Consider the following 24,243-nt stretch of genomic DNA (forward strand, 5'->3'; position numbering starts at 1 on the left):
AAGGCTATGACTTTGAAGCCGAAAGAGATACAAAGACAGTTGCCAAGCTCCTTAAATACGTGTATGACGATCGGGAAGGGGAGATAGCAGTTTTACTAACTTGGTGGAGAGAGTTATCCAACAATTGGAAGGTGCTTTTGCACTTGTACTTAAAAGTGTTCATTTTCCTGGCCAAGCAGTTGGTGCAAGACGAGATAGCCCTCTGTTGGTTGGTGTACGAAGTGAACATAAACTCTCTACTAATCAAATGCCAGTACTCAACAGAACAGGCAAAGATAAGAAAGGAAGCTGCAGTCTCTCCAGTGTGGACAGCACAACTTGCCTTTTCCCTGTTGAAGAAAAAGCGGTGGAGTATTACTTTGCATCTGATGCAAGTGCTGTCATAGAACACACCAGTCATGTCATCTTTCCTGAAGATGATGATATAGCTGAGGTGGTGGGTGGCGGTTTTTCTACCCATTTAATTAAATGAACAGCAAGGGATCACCCTGGAAGGGCTGTGCAAACTCCAGCAGATCATGAAGGGCAACTTCAGTCCATTTATGCAGAAGGAAATTTTTGAGCAGCCAGAGTCAGTTGTGAACACAATGAGAGGAAGTCAACTTTGATAACTATACAGTGAATTGGGTAGTTGCCATGAGGGCAAAAGACTGATGTGAAAGAGATGTCAATATTCTAACAAAGTGTTTTATTGAAAATTTAGCCCTAACCGGTTTGGCTCAGTGGATAGAGCATTGGCCTGCAGACTCAAGGGTCCCAGGTTCGATTCTGGTCATGGGCATGTGCCTTGGTTGCGGGCACATACCCAGTAGGGAGTGTGCAGGAGGCAGCTGATCGATGTTTCTCTCTCATCAATGTTTCTAACTCTCTATCCCTCTCCCTTTCTCTCTGTAAAAAATTAATAAAATATATTTTTAAAAGAAAATTTATATTTAGCAACTAATATATAGTCATTTGCTTCCATGACAGTATTAAGTTACTTTGGGTAAATCCAGCAATATGAACTCCTAAAGCCACCTTTTACTTTGTGACAAGGAAAGTTGTTTCAAAGGATGCTGCTATCACAGTGGATGGAATTGAGCACTTGTGTCCACACAGGTTTGAGTGATCCAACAATCACAGTTCGCAATTAACTCATAGTTTTGTTTTTTTAATGCAAAAAAAAAGCAAGAAATTACTATTCCCAAAGAGTGTGATTTTAAATGTCTCTTTCTTAAATACCTAATGCTTCTGGGTCAGATTTAACCCACCTGCTTGACTATGTCTAGTCATAATCGTGGCTCACATAGAAAATTTAGAGCCACTAAAGCAGAACTTATAATAGACATGTGTTCTCAGTGCTAAAGTGGCAGTGCCACTAGTAAAGTTATCCTCTCTAATAAAAGGATAATATGCAAATTAACCATCACTCCACTACATAAGCCACGTCCACCAGCCAAGCCATGCCCACCAGCCAATCAGGGCGAGTATGCAAATTAACCCCAGCTAAGATAGCTACCATTGGGTTTCCCCGGCAACAGAAGAAGCTAAGCTTTCCACACACTCTGGCAAGCCCAGGCCTCCACTCAAGGATACAAAGTTTCAGTTATAGAAGGTAAACAAATCCAAGCCGCAGCCACGGATCCAGCAGGAGGCTTGGCTCCGCTCCAGGCTACAAAGTTTCAATTGTAGAAGGTAAATAAATTCCAGATACCAGGGCCTCTGCTTGGGTCACCAGCAACTTGGCTGGCCTGCAAACCACCACAGGCCCCTTGCTCAGGCCACTCCACACCCCAAGGGAACCCCACCCTGATCCAGGATACCCTTCAGGGCAAACCAGCTGGCCCCCACCCACGCACCAGGCCTCTATCCTCCTATCTAATAAAAGAGTAATATGCAGATTGACCATCAATCCAACACACAATATGGCTGTCCCCATGTGGTCAAAGATCCTGTCCCTATGTGGACACAAGATGGCCACCACAAGATGTCCAGCAGGAGAGGGCAGTTGGGAGGCACCAGGCTTGCAAGGGAGGGCAGTTGGAGGCAATCAACCCTGCAGGGGATGGCAGTTAGGGGTGACCAGGCCGGCAGAGGAGGGAAGTTGGGGGCAAACAGGCTGGCAGGGGAGCAGTTAGACATCAATCAGGCTGGCATGGGAGTGGTTAGGGGGTGATCAGGCTGGCAGGCAGAAGCGATTTAGGGGCAATCAGGAAGGCAGGCAGGCGAGCAGTTGGGAGCCAGCAGTCCTGGATTGTGAGAGGGATGTCCGACTGCCCGTTTAGGCCCACAGGGATCCCAACGGGCAGTCGGACATCTCTCGAGGGGTCCCAGATTGGAGAGGATGTAGGCTGGGCTGAGGGACACCCCCCCCTCCATGCACGAATTTCGTGCTCTAGGCCTCTAGTTGAATAATAAGAACTTTTGACTTGCACTTTTTATTTTGGGGAACTTCCTGGAATGATAAGGGTGTTTGACAGGTTAATTTGCATGATGATGACGTACATGCATCCATTTTTCATCACACAGAATTCGAGATCTGGGCCTTTCCCGTTCGTCAAGTAGACTTCCACAAGGAAAATAATTCATGCACTACCTGCAAACTTCGGGGGGAAGTTTCTTTTTACTTCTAACTTTTTGAAGGATTATATAACATATGCGTCCTCTCACTTGTAACTTTTTCAAATTCTAGGAGTTCTTTGATCATGTGAAGAAACTTTGGGATGATGAAGGCGTGAAGGCGTGCTTCGAGAGGTCAAACGAATACCAACTGATCGACTGCGCACAATAGTAAGTCTGCCTAGTCAGGCCCAGGCTTCTTTGAGGCTAGGATTGCACCACAGGGGTGCTGCCCTCCCAGGGTCACTGACGGCCCTCGAATGCTAGGGACAAATAATTAACGTCTCACTACAGAAATCAGCTTTCAAAATGAGGCACATGTAGGAGATGGAAAATTGAAAATCCAGTAGGAATCAGTGTTTCGGGAAAGAATCAGAAGCATGTGGTATTATTTTTATCCTGACCATTGTTTTCAGTTCTATTCATTTTTACTTCTATAGGGTTATAAGCATAGTGTAAATTATAATGTAATGATATATTCGTTATCATAGTTCAGTTTTGTAGCAGGGACCCCAAATTAAAATAATAGCAACATGCAATCAAGCTCAAGCTCTTACTTAAAGTAAAAAGTGATACACAGAAGTAAATTAGGACCCTGAGAGTAGATGATGATTACTAATAAGTAAATGTTTGGAGAGAAATGTAATGAAGAGAAATAGAAATAAGGAAAAGACTCTGGTGCCGAGGCTGGCTGATTGCTTTTCCCTGAAATTCCTTGGTATTTTAGATTCATTCTATAACTATTAGAGAATAATGGTCCCCCAAGAAAATGTTCATCGATGAGTTCTAGATATATTTGCTAGTTTGATAACAAAAACTGTGTTTAACTAATTGTTTTATATGACTCTTTGGGCAGCAAGAAATCAGCACTTTTACATTTTTTAGTTTGTAAACTTTAAAAATTCATACATGTTGAAGGGATTCCATAAGCATAAAATCTGGGAATTCACAGTATTTGGAACCAACTAGTGGAATTATGCTGTAAATACAGATTTCAAGGAAAAGGCAGTTGTGTGGCCACCGGCAGCCCTTTCTCATCCTTAGGAGTTCAGGCACCATCACCATGTGGCAGGCCCTGAGAGGGGCCACTGGCAGGGCCCAAGGAGGAGGCACTGGGTGTGTGCCGGGCCCTCACAGGAAGCCAGTCTGGGAGCAGATAGGTGATGAAAGAGTGGCTATAAGCAGGTGAGAGAGGTCGCTGTGGCCAGCCCCTTCCAAGTGCTTGCCAAGGAACTTGGATCTTCTTCCAAATGCGATGAGTAGCCAGCGGCTCCATGAATGAGGTTGTCAGCGTCACTCTGGCTGCTGTATGGAGAATTAACAAAAGGAGGCAGAGACCTGAATGGGGTTCCTTGGGTCAGGTGGTGTCCATCGAGGTGAGCCTTGGGTGCTGAAGGGACAGAGCGAGGTGGTAGATTGGGTGAGGGCGGCGAGGAAAGGGGGATGGGGGTAAAGGATGATAACGCAGTGGGGCATGGAGCCATTTATGGAGATGTTGTTTATGGGAGAACAGAGGAAGGTATCAAGCTCTGATTTGGAGAAGTTAAGTTTGAGACACCAAAGTGATATCTAAGGGGAGCATTCAAGCAGACAGCTGAGTGGAGCCTGGGACTCAGAGCAAGACTGGTGATCCAAGCATGGACGTTATCAGCCCTCTGGTGGTACACAAAGCCTTGGCGATGCATGGACACACCCGAGTGAGTTCAGAGAGAGGAGTTTCCTGGTCCCTGGAAGATCAGTCCTCAGAAGCTGGTTTCAGGAGGAAGGGCCTAACATCACATCTAAGGAGTGGGTGGAAAGAGGGATGAGGATATGCACCCCTATGTTCATAGCAGCACAATTCACCATAGCTAAGATTTGGAAACAGCCTAGGTGCCCGTCAGCAGATGACTGGATCAGAAAACTGTGGTACATCTACACAATGGAATACTATGCTGCCATAAAAAAGAAGGAATTCTCATCATTTGCAGCAACCTGGATGGAATTGGAGAACATTATGTTAAGTGAAATAAGTCAGTCAATGAAAGAAAAATATCACATGATCTCACTCATTTATGGGTAATAAAGAACATTATAAACTTGAACAAAAAGATAGATACAGAGACAGTAAAGCATCAAACAGACTGTCAAATTACAGGGGGAAAGTTAGGGTGAGGTGGGGGAGATAAGAGATCAATCAAAGGACTTGTATGCATGCATATAAGCATAACCAATGGATGCAAAACTCTGGGGGGTGAGGGCATATATGGGAGTGGGGTGGGGGGTGGCAATGGTAAAATATGTACACATATAATACCTTAATAAAAAAAATTGGAAAAAAAAAAAAAGAGGGATGAGGGTCTCTAGGATGAGATGTGGGAAGACAGATGGTGTTAGTAAGATTTACTTAATCTCCTTCTTATCTCGACCAAGAACTGGCTACACCCTCCACTCCCACGTGAACCCCCCAGTCTGCAAGCATTTGCTGAGCAGCAGCTGTATCCTCAGCTCCCCACGGCAAAGTAAAATCAACATGCAGCGCGACTGGCTCCACTCACACCGAAATGACCAGTGGAAGCTTTAGTGAGCCGCCACTGCATATGCTAAAGAAATTACTTGCTAATTACAATTTTATTAACTAGAAAAGTATTTTAAATTTCTCATTTCCGCCTGGCTGGTGTGGATCAGTGGTTGAGCATCAAACTATGAACCAGGAAGTTACAGTTGGATTCCCAGTGAGGGCACATGCCCAGGTTGCGGGCTCGGTCCCCAGTATGGGGTGTGCAGAAGGCAGCCTATGGATGATTTTCTCTTATCACTGATGTTTCTGTCTCCCTCTCCCTTCCCCTCTCTTCATTGTAATCAATAAAAACATACTTTTAAAAAAAAGAGGAAGTAGATTAGTGGTTGCCAGGGGTTTGAGGGAGGGAGAATTGAAAGTGACTACTAACAGTACAGGGTTTCTTTTAGGGATAATGGAGAATGTTCTGGAATTGGATAAAAGTGATGGTTGCACAAACTTGTGAATATACTAAAGACCACTGAATTGTATACTTCAAAATGGTGATTTTTTTATGTTATGTGAAATTGTATTATGTGAGTCATATCTCAATCTGAAAAAAGAAAGGTAACAGGGAAGGAAGAATCGGAGCAGGAAAAGTAACGGGAACACTGGTCAAGCCTGGCCAGCAGGGCAGTCTCCTCGTGGAGCCAGGGTCCTCTTGTCTCCGTAGATGACAGTCTGAACATGCATGTATAGGGCCTGCTTCTTCAGCCTCAGCCATGCCGCTCTCCAAGCCTGCACACACATACACGTGGGAGTGGGAGCTCCCCGATGATCAAGTGCCTGTGCTGTGCAGAGGAAAAGGCCATTAAGACCTGTGTTGTGCTATTTGGCATGCAAGGAGTGGAAACTCGCTCAGGCAACTTCAGGAAAAGGGAAATTTGCTCTAAGCCTCTCAGAAGCCACTAGTGAGTCTGCGGCACTATAGGGAGCAGCTTTTCTGTTCCTGCTGGCTAAGCGTTTTGACTTCACTTTTCCTGTCTGCTCTTCTCATCCCTTGCTGCTGATCCCAGAGGAAGCAGAGGAGATCAGTTTTGTTAGCAGCCACGCAGCCTGTTCCCATCTAGCCTTGTCCCCCACCCCATCACACTGGCCCAGTCAGTGGCCGTTTGCATGGCCCTGACCAGAGGCTGTGCTAAGGCCAGGGCAGCTGGACTGCAGTCTCCCACACCAGGACTGACATGGCTAGAGGCGTGTGGAACAGTTACTGTAACTGAGCTTTCCGTATTGTACTTTTGGTAAAAATGGGTGTATTTGAAGCATCAAGCAAGCTGTGCAAATGACCAGAGATTATATTTGATACACAGTTTCCCACTTTTCACTGGGAACCTTAAAAACAATCTCTACTGCATTGTCCCCCAAAATGCATTTCCTCTAAGTCCTAATAATAAATGATTATGTAGCCATGGAAACAGCTATTCTGGGAGAGAGAAAATTGGATCTTAAGAGCGGGTTTATAAAGTCAGACTTTGCTTAATGTAACCCGAAGCTCTGCAGCTGAGAGCTGCAGGTTCTTCCGCTTTGTACCAAGGTGTTTGCATGCTAAGAGCCTCTCCAGGAGTATATCCATTTGAATAATTGCTTTTAGAATACTCTCAAAGGCAGAGAATGTCCTAGAAAAAACAAAAGAGCAGTGAGAAAGTGATTTTCTGCTCCGTCTCCTGTCTGCCTCTGCAATCTGTCAGGAGTCCTGGCGACTACATGTAGCCTCTCTCTAGTACTGACTTGGAGCTCATGGCTCTCAAGTCCTTGAATCTAAGCTTTCAGGACAATCTGGAAATTATTAGCAAAAATGAAATTTGAACTTCAAAGTTGACTTTTATTTTTTGCAGGTCATTTTAAAATTAGAGAAACTACCATGCACTGTTGAATTCATTAAATATATAATCAACTGTCTGGGTACACATACACATTTTTCTGAACTCTCATTTGACCTTTATTTCTGACCTTTATTTTCAGTTTTATTTTCTCGATCTGTGGAGTTGGAAATGTTCCTGTTCATGGGCAGTGCAGTATACTTTTTATAGGTATGAAGAATAAATTTAGTGGCAGGGCAAACTAGGTAGACCAGATATCTCCGTGTAAGTCGGTCAGCCCCTGGTTATCCATGTCTCCTAGGCTCGTTTGTAAACCCTCATCCTGGGAAGGAATTCCTAAGAGGGTTTGCTTAGCACCAATGTTTCTATGTGAGTAGGAAACCTGCACTTGTCCTCCTGCGTGTCTCTCTTTTACTCTTTCACAACTACCATGCTCACAGCACTCTAACTCCAGATGTAAGGGGGGAGGTTTCCCCTACCATGCAATTCTCTGTGACACCAGCTGGTTGTCCTGCAATTTAACTCAATTCTGACACTATCTACTAGAGACAAGGTCAGACCCAGAGGTTATGGGCTCAGTCCCATGAGGTTGCCCCACTTCAGAGGCCACTTGCACATAGTAGGTCCCCAGCTTACCCACAGCTTCTGTTCAACTTGGCTACAGATCAGAGGTTCCCATGATCTCCTCCCCTTTGGGTTTGATTATTTGCTAGAACAGCTCACAGAACTCGGGAAAACACTTACTTATATCTGCCAGTTTATTAAAGGATACAGATGAACGGCCAGAAGAAGAGATACACAGGGGAGGCCGGGGTTGGGGGCGCTAGAGCCCAGGAGCTGGGGTTGCATTAGCCCTCGGGTACATGTGTATGTTCACCAACCTGGAAGCTCTCCACACCCTGTACTGTTGGAATTTTTATGGACACTTTGTCGTGTAAACATGATCCCTCACTACGTCCATTTCCAGCCCCCTCTCTCCTACCTGGAGACTGGGGGCAGGCCTGGAATCATGGCTTGGTCCTTTCGGTGACCAGCCCTGGATGGCTCCAGGAGCCCACCCAGAGTCACCTGATCAGAACAAACCAGACCTCTATTATTCAGGACATTCCAAAGGATTTAGGAGCTCTGTGTCAGGAACTGCAGTCAGAGACCAAACAGTAGATCAAAAGATGCTTCTAGTGCTCTCATGACTAAGGAGGTTACGAGGGTTTCAGGAGTTCTGTGCCAGGAGACAGGGGCAGATATATGTTTGTTTGTTTGTTTTTCCGTTATCTCACTGTGTACGTGGATTATTTAAATCTTCCAGAAAAACTACTCCCTTGAGTGGAAAATCCCAGTGGTTTCCTTTCCAACACCTCATTGAATCCTCAGACTTCCTACAGAAGACAGGACCCCGGGACTAGCTGGGGCTCCAAGTCCTTGCCCCTCGCACTAGTTTCTGATGCTGTTGCCCATTCACTAGGTATTGTTAGGTTCATTTTGAAGGCTGTGAAAATCAGGCCCTTGAACTATACATGGCAAAATAATATTTTTCTACCTTAGACCTATATTTTTCCACTTATTACTTAGAACTGAGACCCTTTGTCAAACAGTATTCTGTGTGGGGTAACACAGTGAGGAGAGATCAGTGGTGGTGAGGAGCCCAACTAGTGGCCCTTACCCCTCCCGGACTCCTTTGTGGCCCCTCAGTTGGCCCCAAGACACACCAGGCTCCATAGGGCCCAGTTTAAAGACTAGGGCCACTTTCCAAAGTCTGTAGCCACAGGACTAAATGCAGTTTACATCAAATACCAAGTCAAAGTGCTATTTTCTTGGAAAAAATATATCATACCAAAGTAGTATTTTTTTAGAATTAAATGTGATAGATGTTCACATCAATCACATGTACTTATTATAAGTTCTGTGTAGCCATTTTGAATAAAATAAAATTGAATTTCAATATTCATAGATGACAGTTGAGTTTTACATTAGGCTCAGCATCCAGTTTTTTCCTGCTGGGGTAGGGTGTATGGAAATATTCTGGTTTATGTAGATGAGTAGTAGCAAATGGTAGCAAAAACTGGTTTGTTTGTTTGTTTGTTTTCTTTGTTTGCCCTATAATCACAGGAAACATTTTAAGTTAAATTATACAGAAATGGGAAAAGGAGAACGGAAAGAAATTTTCTTCCAAGTTGAATCAATAGCCTCTAACAACTTCTTACAGTAGCTAACATAAAAGTGAAGTCTGAAAGATGCTTAAAGACACAAATACTGTCTGGTATGGAAATGTGTCACATTTTCACCTTTGATGGTGTGACAGGTACTGTGATGTGAGCTTGGGATGGCCTTTGATAAAGCAGCGTGCTGCATCCTCTGTGCCTTCAGGGACCTCCCTTCACGATCATACTGGGGACAGATGCTGTGCCATCTAAACAATGGCCAGTGCTCTGCTACAACCTTCCTTCCAAACAGCACATCTGCAAGAAGGTGAAATATGTGCATAGTATCTTGACAGTTTGGGTTACGCAGGTACACGCAGGTGTCAAAACTCAGCAAATGTACACTTAAGATTTGTGTTTCTTTGGATCTAAATTTTACATTTTAAAAAACTATAAACAAATATTGATGTCTAGATAAAGATCTGCATGCTGGAATATGTAGAAGGAAGTGTATCAGTGTCTTCAATTTCCTTGAAATGCATCAAAAATAAGACAGACACATGGATAGATATGTGGGTTTTTTTAAGTATAGTAAAATGGTAATGGCAGAATCTAGATGGTGGGTATTCAAGCATTCACTATAAAATGATTTCAAATGTGTTGTATGTTTGAACTTTTTCATAATAAAATGTAGAGGGGAGGAAAATATACATATGTATAGATGTGATAGGAAGTGTAAAGAAAAATCAGAAACAGCAGCACAAATTAACCCCTTGGTGGTACCCCACAAATTGCAACATGGCATTTAAGACATTTGTGTGTATGAGGGGTGGTGGGTTTTTTTTACAGTTCTTTCCAGTGTTCGCTGAATTCTTTGAAACACTTACAAGGAACCCAGGGAATTCATCAAAAACCACTACTACTATTAACAAAGTGTACCTAAGGCTTGTGAATACCTTAAGAGGTGTGTCCTGTATTTCTAAGCTTCTAAGTGTACCTGCAAAATATCTCATCATTATTGAAAGTTACCATGTGGCGGTGCTATTCTATGCACATTACATGAGTTAACAAATTGATCCTCACACTAATCCAGGGGTGGGAACGTCCAGCCCAAGGGCCATCTAAAGCCCCAAAATTCATTTGGTCTGGCCCTGCCAAGGCTTTAGGGGTGAGTTAATTAAATGCTTGACCAAATATAGCAGCTAATTTTAAGTTGATAATCTTGTATGGCCCACAAATGATGTTATGACTATCCAAATAGCCCTTGGCAGAAAAAAGGTTCCCCAGCCCTGCTCTAGACTGTGGCCAGGCTGGAGGAGAGACCTGCCGTTATTCCATTATTCACTGAATGTCGTTTCAGGGGATGTTAACTTCTTTTAGCAACCTTCCTTCGGTCATATTAACCTTGCAGTCAATGCAACTTCTCAATCTTCTCAGAAGAAAACTAGTAAATCGACTTATCTTAATTCAAAGATGACTGGTCTTTTATTTTTGTTAACTTATTGAATTCCCCCATTGTTTTTTGTTATTGGTCCCCAGTATATCTATGAAACCCTATTTCTAATACTCAGCAGGTGGGTGGTCCCAGGCCAGTTGCTTAGCTCTCTGTGCTCTGGTTTCCTGACCTGTAAATTGGAGGTGTTAAAAGTGTCTATCTCATACAGTGTGTGGGGATGAGATGAGTTAATTCATGTAGAGTGTCCAGAATAATGCCTGGCTCATCAGTACTTAATAACTGTTAGTTGTCTTTATGCTCATAATCTATCACAGTCTCTCATGATTATATTGTAAACGCTCTCACCTAATGAGAATTTGTCACTAAGCAAACTGTAGAACATGGAACATGGTTAAGGAACTGGTTTGCTAACTGCAAGCCAGGGACCCAAAAGAAAGGGAGGGTAGGATGGGGTTGAGCAGAGAAGGAGGCATAGGCCCTCTAGCCCCACTTCAAACAGATTTCTTCTCTTTATTGTTGTTGTTGTTGTTATTATTATTCTGTTTCTAGAAATGTCACATGTGAGGAAAGAGTTCTACTTTAGGGGAAAAAGCAATCTTGGCTAAGCTGCTAATGAGGGTAATGCCCTATCCCTGCCAATCTCAATTCAGTTCAGCAAAACCTTATTGGATGCAGTGCCTACTGTATGCAGAAAACTTGCTGCCCCCCAGGGAGAAGGAATAAGACTGTTCTCTGCTTCCACTTGGTTCATGATGCAGTAGGTAACCTGTCTCTGCAGTCTGCCCTGTTTGCTCTGGCAGAGCTGCAGAGGACAGTGGCACCACAGAGGCAGGGGGCCCTGGGAGGCTTCGTGGAGAAGGTGGCTTTTGAGGAGGGGCAATCGGCAGAGATGAATGGGATGGAAGCCCAGGCAGCAGAGGGTGGAGCTTCGATTCTCATTCTCCACCCTGATCAAATGATACTCAATGTCCAAGCTTCCTTCTGGTTTAACTGGAGCATAGGGGAGGGAAAGAAATGAGAGGATGGGGACCCCAATATGCCACAGAGAGGAGTTCAGCCTTTCTGCCCAGGTTTGGAGCAAGAGAGTGATCAAATCAGAGCCGTTTTAGGAAAATGCACGTAACACCAGCACTTCTTTAATTTGTGGTGCAAGACACTTGGCAAGTTATCACAGGAGGCACACGGGGATGGGGAGACTCTGGATTAAAATGATCTCTAAACAGAATTAGCTCTCAGTAATCATTTTCAACCTAGCTCATTCGGGCAGGTTGGGCCTCCTTATGTTTTGTTATTGCTGTATCTGAGGAATCTTTCTAAAAGAAAAAAAAGCTGCAGCACATTGCTGCCATTTAAAGCCTGCATTTTTAAGGGTATAATACATAGTGACAGTTTTGATGTATGCCAGTGGGTGTGGGTCCCAATACTTCACTGTTCTCTGCCTGCATAATTTACCAGTAAGACGACAATTTAGCCTGTCAAACTTAAAATATGAGTGAAGTTCCTTGGATATTTATGAAACATCAAATAGATAGAACAGTGTCGGCAAATGATGGTGTGTGTGTTTTTTATTATGAAATCACAGAAAGATATTTGGATGATAGTTGCTGGCAACTCACCAATAAACCGAACTTCCAGCTACGGTAAAAATGTGGTGGCCCGTGGTTTTGAAGGTATTTTCACCCATTGGTGAAATAAGTAAAAAAAAAATGATATCACAGGACTCCAGCCCAAACTGGAATCAAAGATTGAGAGGCAGGACAATAACACACCTTTTGTTTTATTGCTTACTGTATTAACACCCCATGGTTGCAGGTACCCCTCCGAAAGTGGACGTTACCCATGCAAATAGAGAAAGCTTTGGTCTGCAGACCTAGTTGATGGCTGGTGTTTAGTCCTCTGCCCAGACACCTGGAGGCCTGACACGTTTAGAGTTGGGGTATTAGAACATTATAAACTGTGGAACAAAAAGATAGATACAGAGACAGTAAAGCATCAAACAGACTGTCAAATTACAGCGGGAAGGTTAGGGAGAGGTGGGGAAGATAAGAGATCAACCGAAGGACTTGTATGCATGCATAAAAGCATAACCAATGGACGCAAAACTCTGGGGGGTAACTCAACAATATTTTATACTACAAAATCAGGTAAAATGAAATTAATATTTAAATGAAATGTTGCAAAAGTTGCTGATAAAAATTTCTCCTTTAGTGACTACAACCAAAAAAACTTTAAAATTAAAATAATTGTCATTTTTCTGTAAATATGCATTGCCTTGACCACCAAAAATGTTATATTGTTCTTGATATGTCTGAGCAATAAAGCAATGTATTATCCAAATAGTTTTGGTTACGTTACATATCACTATGCTAGATAACCAATCATAAAGTAGTTTTTATAACAAAATTATAAAAATATTTTAAAACTTCTAATGTAACAGGCTAGAAACACATTAAGATGCAAGATAAGAAACACTGGGTGAGGATTTTATGCAGCAAGAACAAAAAATACAAAAACAAAATTAAAATATTTTCTAATGCAGTTGAAATTTATAAATTGACACTGTCCTATGTAATAAAACCTAATATGCTAAAAAAAAAAAAAAACCTCTGGGGGGTGAGGGCATGTATGGGAGTGGAGTGGGGGGGGGAGGGGCAATGGTAAGATATGTACACATATAATACCTTAATTTTAAAAAAGATTAAAATAGAGTTGGGGTATTTTTTACCTGCAGCTCTACACGCACCCTGCACGTTTCAGCAGCTATATGCCTAAGGAAGTGTGTGTGTGTGAACACGGCTTTTCGTGACCCTACTTATTTATATGCTTAAAAAAACGGGGCAGAACTCAGCGCAGAAAGCCAGCGCCCTAGTCAGCCGGGGCAGCGTCCGCTGAGTCAGGTCCGAGCTCGTCGCTGGGGGGCGTCCCGCCGTAAGGTCCCTCCCGCAGGCTCCGCCCCCAGTGCCTCCGCCCCGCGGGCCCCACCTCCCGGCGCCGAGCTCTGACGTCATCGGCTGCGCCGCTTAGCAAAAACAGGAAGTAGGACCAAAACAAAGGAGCGGCAGCCCCGAGCGGACCTGCTTTCCGCCTCCCTCCAGCGCGCGTCTCCCTGGCCGCCCACCCCGAGGAGCCGTCCGACCATGTCCAATATGGAGAAACACCTGTTCAACCTGAAGTTCGCGGCCAAAGAACTGAGCAGAAGTGCCAAAAAATGCGACAAAGAGGAAAAGGCCGAAAAGGCCAAAATTAAAAAGGCCATTCAGAAGGGCAACATGGAAGTCGCGAAGATCCACGCCGAAAATGCCATTCGGCAGAAGAACCAGGCAGTGAATTTCTTGAGGATGAGTGCGCGGGTCGATGCGGTGGCTGCCAGAGTCCAGACGGCGGTGACGATGGGCAAGGTGACCAAGTCGATGGCCGGGGTGGTGAAGTCGATGGATGCGACGTTGAAGACGATGAATCTAGAGAAGATCTCCGCCCTGATGGACAAATTCGAGCACCAGTTTGAGACGCTGGACGTCCAGACGCAGCAGATGGAAGACACGATGAGCAGCACGACGACGCTGACCACTCCCCAGAGCCAAGTGGATATGCTGCTCCAGGAAATGGCCGATGAGGCCGGCCTGGACCTCAACATGGAGCTGCCGCAGGGGCAGACCGACTCCGTGGGCACGAGCGTGGCGTCGGCGGAGCAGGATGAGCTGTCCCAGAGACTGGCCCGCCTGCGAGACCAAGTGTAACGACCGAGCGCTTCCTGTCTGTGGCCCCTTCTGAAATGCTCTCTGAGTATCAGAGAGATATCACACACTACAACCTTGGAATATGCCAGAATGCGGAAATGCTCTTAAGATGCTTCTACCTTTGGGTTTACAGTGCGCTCCGGTACATTAAGAAGTTCCAGGCTTTCTCCACCCTTAACTGGATTTTAAAGTTCTGTATATCTTGTGATAATGTGTATTTTTATAGCTGTCTTTTAACAGGACTAGTTAATTTGGTGTATATGAGTCTTCCTCAAAAGTTTTATCAAATCTCTAGTTCCTGTGTATTCAATTTTCTGCCTGAACTATCAAAATTGAAGTTTATTTTGAATTTAGTGTAATTGTTGATAATATATAAAATTGAAATGTGGTACATGAAAAGAAAATGATTACTTTGATTGCAGGGTTATCAACACCTCATTCAACTTATTTAACGGACAGTGCCATTTCTGTGTATCCTTTGTTTTTTGCCATCAAAATGAGACTACAGTTGACTATTAATCTGTTTCACAACTTATATTAAAATTACCTTAGGACATTCTTGCATAATACGCTTTTACTGTTTACATTCTGTAAAATTTTTTTAAGATTTATAAGGTTTAACATATGACAGTTACTTTCAAATGAATTTCTCTAACATTTCTAGTTATTTTCCTCTCTCACCACTTTAATTACATTTCTTATAAAATGTTAATTAGCATGGCAGCCACATTACTCACTCCAACGTTGCCAAAGAACTGTTGATTGGTTTGAGAAAACCCTGGGACTGTGTATTTGTAGGTTTTGTTTTTATTTTAACAACCAAAAATAGAGTTAAAATTAGAACAGCATTTTAAGTTCTAGTTATTTGCATTTATTATGTTGTTCTTAAAACAATTCTTTAAAAACTTTGGAAATGTAAGTTGGAATGTTTTACTTAGCCATGTAGCCAGAATGAAGTCAGGGAGGAAGAAAAGATGCAGGATGGGATATCATGCTTGACCCCCTGTGGCTAGGACTCCCCTGTGCTGCCTTCCATCCTTCTGGAATAGCAGGGTGTGTTTTCTAGCTGAAAAGGAAATCCTGTAGCCAAACCTTGCTTAGCCTCAAAACGTGAAGAACACCAGTTTGCTTTTGCCTTGACAAGTCTGTTAATCTAACTTGAATACTTATGGATATTTTAAATTCCTCCTTTCCTTCACTGGAAGATTTCTCCATAAGAGAATACCAGTGTTTCCGAAAGTAACTATAGGGACTCTCCCAGGCCCTTTGAAGGATTCGCTGTTATGACATGTTTTCCAGTGTGACTGAGTGTGTTTAAGGGGAGAAAAAAGCACGCATAAATAGATGAGAACTGCCCCTTAAATTTAAGTGTCTTTATATCTGACTGGTTGTTGTTTTGAAGTCTTCTCTAAGGGGCACCTCTCCATTGTCTGCCCCACGTTTGTGGAACTCCCTCCTTTTGATGTCTCCTCTCATCCACGTGGTTGCACAGAGGCAACTGTGTGAGTACAGCATGAGTTGTAACCCCGCTTTGGACTGGAACAAATAATTAAAACTTTGAAAATAGCTTAGTGTTGAGTCCTTTGGTAAATTGAAGACCCTTTCGTAATAGAAATGTTCCCAACAATATTCATATATTTTGTGAGATTAAACAATGCTTGAATAAGCTTGAACTTTCTTAAAATATGTTCATTTTAAACTATATGGATGTACATTTTTAGGAACCATAAGTATTATTTCAAAAGCATATTAGGCCCATGAATTTCCTTATTTTTGCAGTTGATGAAATATTGAAGTGTAAACCACAGAAGTTTGTCAAATAAATAATCTTAAACAGCATGTTACTACATATGAGTGCATTCCGTTTGAAGAGCTATTTAAGAACAATAATTCAGAGGTCGGTTTCGTTCAGAAAGCCTGTTATTTTTTCAAACTCAACTACCTGAATGTTCAGGTAGCATGGAATTTTCATGCACGTTTCTAGAAGCCTATTTTTAGCTATTACTTCTTTACTGTAATAGTTTATTAAAAGCAACAAGATTCTCCCTCGCATTGAAACTTTCCCAGACAACAGATAGATACAATTTTCAAAAGGATCCAACTCAAACATACCAATGGTCAATCTCCCATGCAACTACTAATAGTTTTTGCTCTTTATTTCTCCTTTTTATTTTTCTGCCTTCAAATGTACAGTTTCTAACATGGATTTAGAACATACTTTTCATTTATTTATGAACAATTTAGGTTATTTCAGTTCAATTATATGTGCACAATTGGAGAACTTGCTTACTAAAGCTATTGCTTCTTGAAGGCATGTTAATGCATGTGTGTACCTTTTAGATAGAGACATGCTGTGAGTGTTGGACACTGTGTGCCTACCCAGCTGTCTTTGATTTGGAAAAGAGACACCTAAAATAAGTACCAGTCTAATAACCTTATTGTCTGAACGTAGTCTCAGTCAGTCAGACAATCTCACATTGTGAAGCAGAAGTGAGGGACTTTCTGTTCTAGATTCTTCCTTTGCAATATGCACAGCACCCTCTTGGAGGCATTTCTGTAGCCAAAATCCAAAACTCAAGGCTTTGAGTACTATTGACAAAAAGCCACTAGCCAGTGAACATTGAACAAATTGATGGGCAAGCCCCTTTCATTTTTTTAATTATAATCAACTGGCATTAATAAAATGCCTGCCTGGTTTGCCTAGGTTCATGTTTCTACAACTGGATGGTTTTTCTACAACCATATGGAACAGGACAGACAGTGTTTCTCTCGGTCACGATTGCTGGACCTAGTGTGGTCCGAAGCTCAGTTGGCTCCTGCTAGGGTAGAGGGTAATTGGTCATTGCATCTGGTTCTGATCTCAGCCATGGCATCATGCTGTCTGGTTTCCCCAGGGTTTAGTCATTGGGATGTTCCATTTCGTTTGATGCCAACCAGAGCCTCGTTCTGAGGGCTTAATGATGAAGAGAGTAGTTGTTGAAGGGAGAGGAAGGTGGGTAAGTCAGAGTTTTGGGTGAGGCCAGATTAAATCAAAAGGGGTGGAAAAAAGAAGAAAAGGTCAGATTAAACAAAATAGGGTTTCTGCATAGTTATATAATATGCATGGATCTTAACCCTGCTGCTCTTTGTCACTCCATAGTATTTTTATATCATGAAAATAAGTATCTTGAAATCAATTTCAATAACACTGAGAAAAGGTTTTTACTTACCTTGACAGAGTTCCAACTTGGTAAGTTTTTCACAGAGATAATATTAAATATATTTAAATAAATGTGTATGTTAAAAGTAAATGATTTTTAAATCATCTTTGCATGATCCCTTCCTTATCCCTTTTCATGATCAACTCCATGGACATAAAAACTCTGTGACTTTCCAGTTATTTTAGAAGAGGAGTAGAAATAGATGAGAAATAAACAATGAATTGCTATTTTGAACCAATATTAAACAGAAAAAAGATCTAAATGATGAGAATAAAAATGCTTCTGCAAACATAAATATCCTCAGCTGTAGCAGAAAATGGAAGAAAATCTAAAAATGCTTTTTAACTGCTTTTTTTAGTTCCCATATGAGGGTGATGTTTTACAGTTGTAATTCGGTATTGCCTTACAACTATGTATCTAGTGTGAATGGATGGTCTATAAGGGGGGATTCTTTAATCTGGTGACGTATTTTAGAAAACAATGTAAGCTTTAAAATGTAGTCATGTGGAATTCTGTGTATGACTTGGAAGTCCCTTTAAACTCATCTCTATATACAGGGTGTCCCAAAGAAGTGCATACACACTAACAGCTGATAGCTCAATTTTGAAAATGAAATGTATTTTAATAAACATTGCCTTTATAATTATTCAAAGTGTATATACATTTTTGGGACACCCTATATTATCTTAGGAGCCTTGATTTGAAGTACTTCTACAACATGCTGAGAAATATGTGGATTGAACCAAAGACCTAGGCAAAATGTGGCAGAAATTTATAGATTCTTATTTTATTCCTCAGAGTGTGTCTCAAAGAACTGGGGGATGCATTCACATGGGGGAATTTTCACTTTTTATTTTATTGTACAAACTTGAAACCTATGCACTCAAAATACCAGTCAGCACCAGTAACAATTCAGGAGATACTCTTAGAAATGTTCATGGATGCTTCTCAGAGCTCCCTTAGATGGTGAAGCATCAGAGCTGGAAAAAACTTGAATACCCATCCTGGAGTCTGAGGATGGGAAAAGAACTTGACATCTTTGCCTTTGTCATCGACATCTCAGAACCACGTATTTTTAGCAGCATTCAGGAAGGTACTCCCCCCACTTCCTTTGGGAGGCGGTCTTTAATCCCATCTATCAGTATTTTTTTAGCCTTATTCCATTGTTTCTACTTATACTGCTTATTAACAAGTTAATCAAGTCACCCACCTCCCTCCACCCTCTCTGCATCCTGATAGAAATTGGTTGCTTCCTAAACTTGATAACCAAAGGCTTCATGTTTCGTTTAATTTTTAGTTCCTTCCAGCCCTTTTAATCAGAGGCTATTGGTTTCTGTGTCACAGGTCAGTATTATATGTCCCCAGCCAGGAGAACAGATCCTTTCTGAATCAAGTTATTGTAGCCCATGGGTTGGGGTTGGGGGCAGCTCAGCTCCCCATCCGAGACCCTCCTGGAGGTCTGGGCCACAGTCCAGAGCTCCCTTTCCAGGAGCAGAAACCTCTTCCTCCATCACAGAATCTTTTGGCTCCTTTCCTGCTAGAATAGCCAAACCACATTGTGGTGTTCAAACCTAGGGCTTTCCGTTTCTCCAGCTCCCAGGCGGTCCCCTCCTGTGGCATTTCCCCAGTTGCTTGCTCTCTGTCCAAACTGCTCCACCTCAGGCACCAGCCCCGCACGCCAGGCCGATTCACCCACCTCTGGTCTGCATGGAGCAGCACCTCCCGGAAGGGCCGCAGGCAGCCAGGGTCCCTCTGGCCTCTCTGTGGCACTGCCACCTCCTCCAGGAGCAGGTGACTTTCTTTGACAACTCCTGCAGCAGGCAGTGCAGTCACAGGCACCTCCCTCCACCGCTGCTTCCCCTGGCGTGGGCCTGGCCCTGGCTGCCAGCTGAAATGGCCTCACTTGGGACACTGCCCTCACCACCTTTGTCTCTGAGAGGGTCTCTAACACCAGCAGACCCACCCTTGCCCACTGCTACGTTCTGCCGGTGGCTTACCTGCCGCGGAGTTGGTTGCCTCTTGTTGCGGCTCTAAGGTAGGTCTTGGTCCTGGAGCAGCCAGGCCTTGTGCCAAATCAAGGGCACATGGATGGAGGGGCACCAAAATGCCATCCCAGCAGCAGGACCCTGGGGCTGTCCTTAGCCAGGAGTGAAGGTGGCCAAGAGAGTTAAGTGGTCTTGCTGTGTCCTTGGCCTCCTCTTGCCCGAGCTGAAAGCCTCTTAAGACCTGCAGTGCAGGCTGGTGGGGGTGCTGGTGGGGGAACGAGTAGGGATGGGAGGGGACACCTCTGTGCTATGCAGAATGCCGCAATTCAAGGGCTAGAAGAAGGCCCGATCTTTGCTTTACTTCACATACCCAGTGATGGCGCCCAAACCTTCCAGTGCTGGGCAGGCAGGGGAGCCGGACCCTGTCCCTGTCCACGTCACGTGCACTCTCCTCCGTGTAGGAGCCTCACCCTGGCCAGGGGGCACCCACGGGCAGGAGAAGCTGGGCCACTGCGGCCACGCCTTCTCCTCACGCTCCCCTGCCCTTCTGAAGCCCCGCTGCCCACTCTTCCCTCATGGCCCTCTGACCACCAGCTCCCAGTCCCCACCAGCTCCTGGGTCTTGAACATCCGTGTCCTGTGGGGGCTGGGCCTCTCGGCCACCTGCTCACTAGCCTCTTCCATCCAACCCCAGGAGGAGGAGGGGAGCAAACGTCATTCACCAGACAAGTAATCAGGGGTCAGGTCTCCCGAGGGGCTGGGGACACCTGGGCCAACCAGACAAAGGCCGGCTCTGGGCGGCTTGCGTTTTGTAGGCAGAAACAGATAATAAACAAATGAGGTTTATTACCAGGTCGTGCTAAGCACTTTGGAGAAAAATAAAGCAAGGTTGGCATGGAGCGGACAAGGGAGCTGTTTTAGACAAGATGCACAGGGTGCCTCTGGCGGGTGAGCGGGCGGTGCAGCGGAGGGCGAGCACCCGCGTCTGTCATCCACCTGCAGGTGCCGTGTGAGCTCCTTTCCTGCGGCTTACTCCTCCCTGCCTCCTACTGTGATCATATCACACCTCTGGGACCAATCTTATAGCCTCCACCCGGTGGGCACCCCAGATTAAACCTGCTCTCTCTCTCTCTCTCTCTCTCTCTCTCTCTCTCTCCTCTCTCTGTCTCTCACTCTCTCTCTCACACACACACACACACACACACATGCACACACATGCACACACACACACACACTCCTAAGGTTTCAGACCTTATCGGGAACTTACTACGCTAAAGGAGCATCTCTCACTTCCCGTTTTGTATTTACATCCCACCATGGCCTTCCTCTACTAGCTTAGCCCTGGAAGGAAGTCTGTGCCCCTTCCAATTTCTGAGTGGTCCCTTACCCCCTACCCTACAACATTGGACAAGAGGAAGAGGGAAGGCAGAGGGAAAAGGAAAAAGAAGGCAGTTGTGGTAGCATAGCTACCTCAATCAGGACTGTTATGCTACTTGGGCAGACACATGTGCAGGAAGGAAAATGGGAGCTTCCCTCACTCCTGCTGCCTGTCCTCCTGAGCTGGCGTGGCTGTCCCCGGGGTCACCCACAACCCAGGAGAAGGCCATCTGAGAACTTCCTGAGCACTGCTGGCTTTCGTTTCAGCTTCCTGGAGAGAATCGACAGCGTCAGCCTGGTGGACTACACCCCCACAGACCAGGTACGTGAACTTAGAGCTGAGCCACCTGCTGGAGCCTCGTGAGGTCAAAGAAATTGCCAGTACTATTCAGTGATTCTTTTTCAATGGATTAAGGAAACTTCTCTTCAAATAACTACTTCTTGCAAATTATGTTGTCCCTGCATGTGCAGGTATGTTTGCTATGCCCTGTTAATGGCCCATTGACTTAGCTCCCTGAAATGTACTAAATTTCTACATTCCTAATATCAAAATAATGTTATTTGTGGAATAGGCCTAAGCCATTCCCATTCCTCTTGGCGCTCTCCACAGGAAACTAAACCTTTGCCTCCCTCGCTTCATAAACTCTGCCCATTCTGCTTTTGGCCCTGGTCTGAGTCACAAACCACAGCACACTCTCCAGGGGTTGAGCCAGGAAATTTACCCCTCTGCAAGTAGCAGAGAGGGACCTTCCATGGCTCCCAAACCTTTGGCCCTCAGGCATCTGTAGAGACTTGGAGAACCATGCATTGTTCAGCTTAGGCGCCCTCTGGAGGCCCCTAGAGCTAGTGAGCTCCAAAGAAGTTAGGGGCTCTGTTCAGACTCCCAGTCTGTGTCCCCTGGAGGGCCTTGCCTGGGATCTCAGGGAGGCTCTCTCTTCTGTGCGCTCGTCCTGGAGGTCTGAGCTCCTCTCCATCCCTCAAGTCCACCTGTCTCTGGGCTGACTCTGAGCGAGCACTCAGAGTTATCTGGCAGAGCAACGGAGCCTTCCTAGCCCTGAGTCATTCCGACAGGCTGTCCTGAGCACCCAGCTTCCGGAGAGATGGCAGTGGCTGCTTCATTAACATCACAATGGATTTGTGATCAGAAAAAAAATACCCTGACATCTGGCGAACGTACGAGAGATGTCAGCTTATAAAATTATGGCTTTCTCATCCCCTCCCGGCCACAATCATCTTTTATCTTAGAGAGCAGAGAAGTCTGCGGGGAAGAGAGGAAATCTTAAATCAATTAGCACCCAGTCCAGAGCATCCATGATCTGTGAATGCAGTTGCATTTCCTTTGCTTTCTCACCCAAATGGCTCTAAACCCAGAACAGCTGGCTCTCGGTTGTACCAGGAGAGTGCAGGCAGGATCTCGCCCACAACCTGAAGGGAGGGGTGTGGTTGTCAGGAGCACAGCAGTGGCTACATCCATCAGTGATTAAAAATAAAAATCCTAAGAAAAAATAAAAGCACAGCTATCAAGTCTCTAAGACCAAACCAATGCATTAACTGTGTCTTTTTCGGGGGTGGGGGTCGGGGAGGGAGACTGAGCACATCTGTCTGAGTTTTAATTACTGCACTGTTGTTTCTTGTATAATGGAAGAAACCGCTATTTGAAAAGCTCCCTTATGCTTGCACCCCGGGCTTCCTTCCCTTCAGAAGGAGAGCAATGTTGTCACTTGGTCTGCTTCTCTCTTCCTGCTCCAGGACCTTCTCAGATGCAGAGTTCTGACATCAGGGATTTTTGAGACACGATTCCAAGTGGACAAAGTAAACTTTCAGTAAGTGTGTCGTTGGGAGCAGGCCTGCTGCGGGGCTGTGGGCAGGAACCCCTCCCTGCTGCCTCTGGGGCCTACTGGGCGTGGGGCCAGGAGACCCAGCCGAATCCCAAATGTATTGCCATCCTTCCGGATGAGTAACTGTGACCGCGTGGTGCTGAAGTGCATGCAGTGAGTGTAGGGAAGGGAGGAATCCAAGACTGGAGAGGCCTGCGAGGGTCAGAAAGATCCCAGGCATCGGTGAGGCAGGTAGAGAGAAACTGCAGCCCGGAAAGCGGGCAGAGGGATGCACCGCACAGGCCGGCCTGAGGAGAGGAGCCTGAGCCCCCGATGACCACAGGGCCAGGGCTGTGACCCGAGAAATGACTGGCTGTGGACGCCCAGGCCGGCTCCCTGGTGCACACCTGGGGCTGCCCGAGCAGCCTGCCGGGGCCGCGCAGGCCAAGGCCGCACAGGCTGTGCTGCAGGCGGGCAGCGTGAAGAAGAGCACAGAGGGCAGGGTGCGTCCTCACACCCCAAGTAATTATCACCCTCTTCTCCTTCCACAGCATGTTTGATGTCGGTGGCCAGAGGGACGAGAGGAGAAAATGGATCCAGTGCTTTAACGGTGATTTCTATGCTCCCTCAAGAAAAGGGGATGAATCCTCCCCTCGCTCCTGCTACTATGTTTAAGTAGTTTTGAATGAGATCATCTATAAAATGCCTTAAATATGATTCTCATAAGTAAGGAATTTAAGTATCCCCAGCTCCCATTTGCCATTTGCTAATGTGGGTGGACTCCTGGCCGGGCACGTGGCTGAAGGACCAGTGACACACACACAGTGCTGGTTCTAGTCTCTCTCACGGTCAGGGAATGAAAACCACCCTGGAAATGGTAGCAGTTGGATGTGTACTTTGTCATCACCCCCAGTGACATCTGTCTAACTTCCTCTCTTCTCCCACTAAGACGTCACCGCCATCATTTACGTGGCAGCCTGCAGTAGCTACAACATGGTGATTCGGGAAGATAACAACACCAACAGGCTGAGAGAGTCCCTGGACCTCTTCGAAAGCATCTGGAACAACAGGTAATAAAAATAATAAGTTCAGTCTCACCACTGGATTGCAAATTTTCCTTCATTAAAAGTATCACTCAGCTCACTTCTATTATTCTTCTCCAGATAAAGCCATTCGTTCCTTACTGGTAAGTCCAAAACTGCAAGAAGTATCTCTTTTAGTCCATCTCACATATAGACATACTTAACATGGACCGTTCCTTGATGGAGCTCTGCTAGTGCTTTGTGAAGAAAATTTAGTATTCCTCACTTTAAGGACTTTTTTCCATTGATTTTTAGAGAGAGTGGAAGGAGGGAGGAGGAGAGAGAGAGAGAGAGAGAGAGAGAGAGATCAATTGGTTGCCGGAGCAGGGGATCACACCTGCAACCCACAATACGTGCCCGTGGCTGGGAATCGAACCCACAACCCTTAGGTGCAAGGGCCAATGCTCTAACCACTGAGATAACCATCCAGGGCTGTGAAGAAAATTTAAATCTCTGTTTTGAGAGCCTAAGATTATATCTAGGGTACAAAACTGG

The 24,243-nt window shown here is 44.8% G+C and overlaps 2 protein-coding genes across 5 annotated transcripts in view; both read left to right on the forward strand.

Moving 5' to 3' along the window:
* Positions 1–24,243, forward strand: part of GNAL (G protein subunit alpha L) — a 101,496-nt gene that overhangs the window by 72,160 nt on the left and 5,093 nt on the right. For all 4 annotated transcript variants that reach the window (XM_008159745.3, XM_054724320.1, XM_054724321.1 and 1 more), the window contains 5 exons: positions 2,672–2,769; positions 21,117–21,171; positions 22,599–22,672; positions 23,218–23,276; positions 23,616–23,736. In XM_008159745.3, the coding sequence (XP_008157967.2) occupies positions 2,672–2,769; positions 21,117–21,171; positions 22,599–22,672; positions 23,218–23,276; positions 23,616–23,736 (407 nt within the window). The remainder of the gene's footprint in view (positions 1–2,671; positions 2,770–21,116; positions 21,172–22,598; positions 22,673–23,217; positions 23,277–23,615; positions 23,737–24,243) is intronic.
* Positions 13,575–14,300, forward strand: CHMP1B (charged multivesicular body protein 1B). Its single transcript, XM_054724331.1, has one exon. It carries the CDS (start codon positions 13,689–13,691, stop codon positions 14,286–14,288), a length of 600 nt encoding a protein of 199 aa, XP_054580306.1. The 5' UTR covers positions 13,575–13,688; the 3' UTR covers positions 14,289–14,300.

The sequence above is a fragment of the Eptesicus fuscus genome, chromosome 12 (assembly GCF_027574615.1).
Source record: "Eptesicus fuscus isolate TK198812 chromosome 12, DD_ASM_mEF_20220401, whole genome shotgun sequence".
Lineage (NCBI taxonomy): Eukaryota > Metazoa > Chordata > Mammalia > Chiroptera > Vespertilionidae > Eptesicus > Eptesicus fuscus.

Bases quoted from the DNA above. Each gene is read 5' to 3' on its own strand.
- CHMP1B (XM_054724331.1), top strand. From the start codon at position 13,689: ATGTCCAATATGGAGAAACACCTGTTCAACCTGAAGTTCGCGGCCAAA.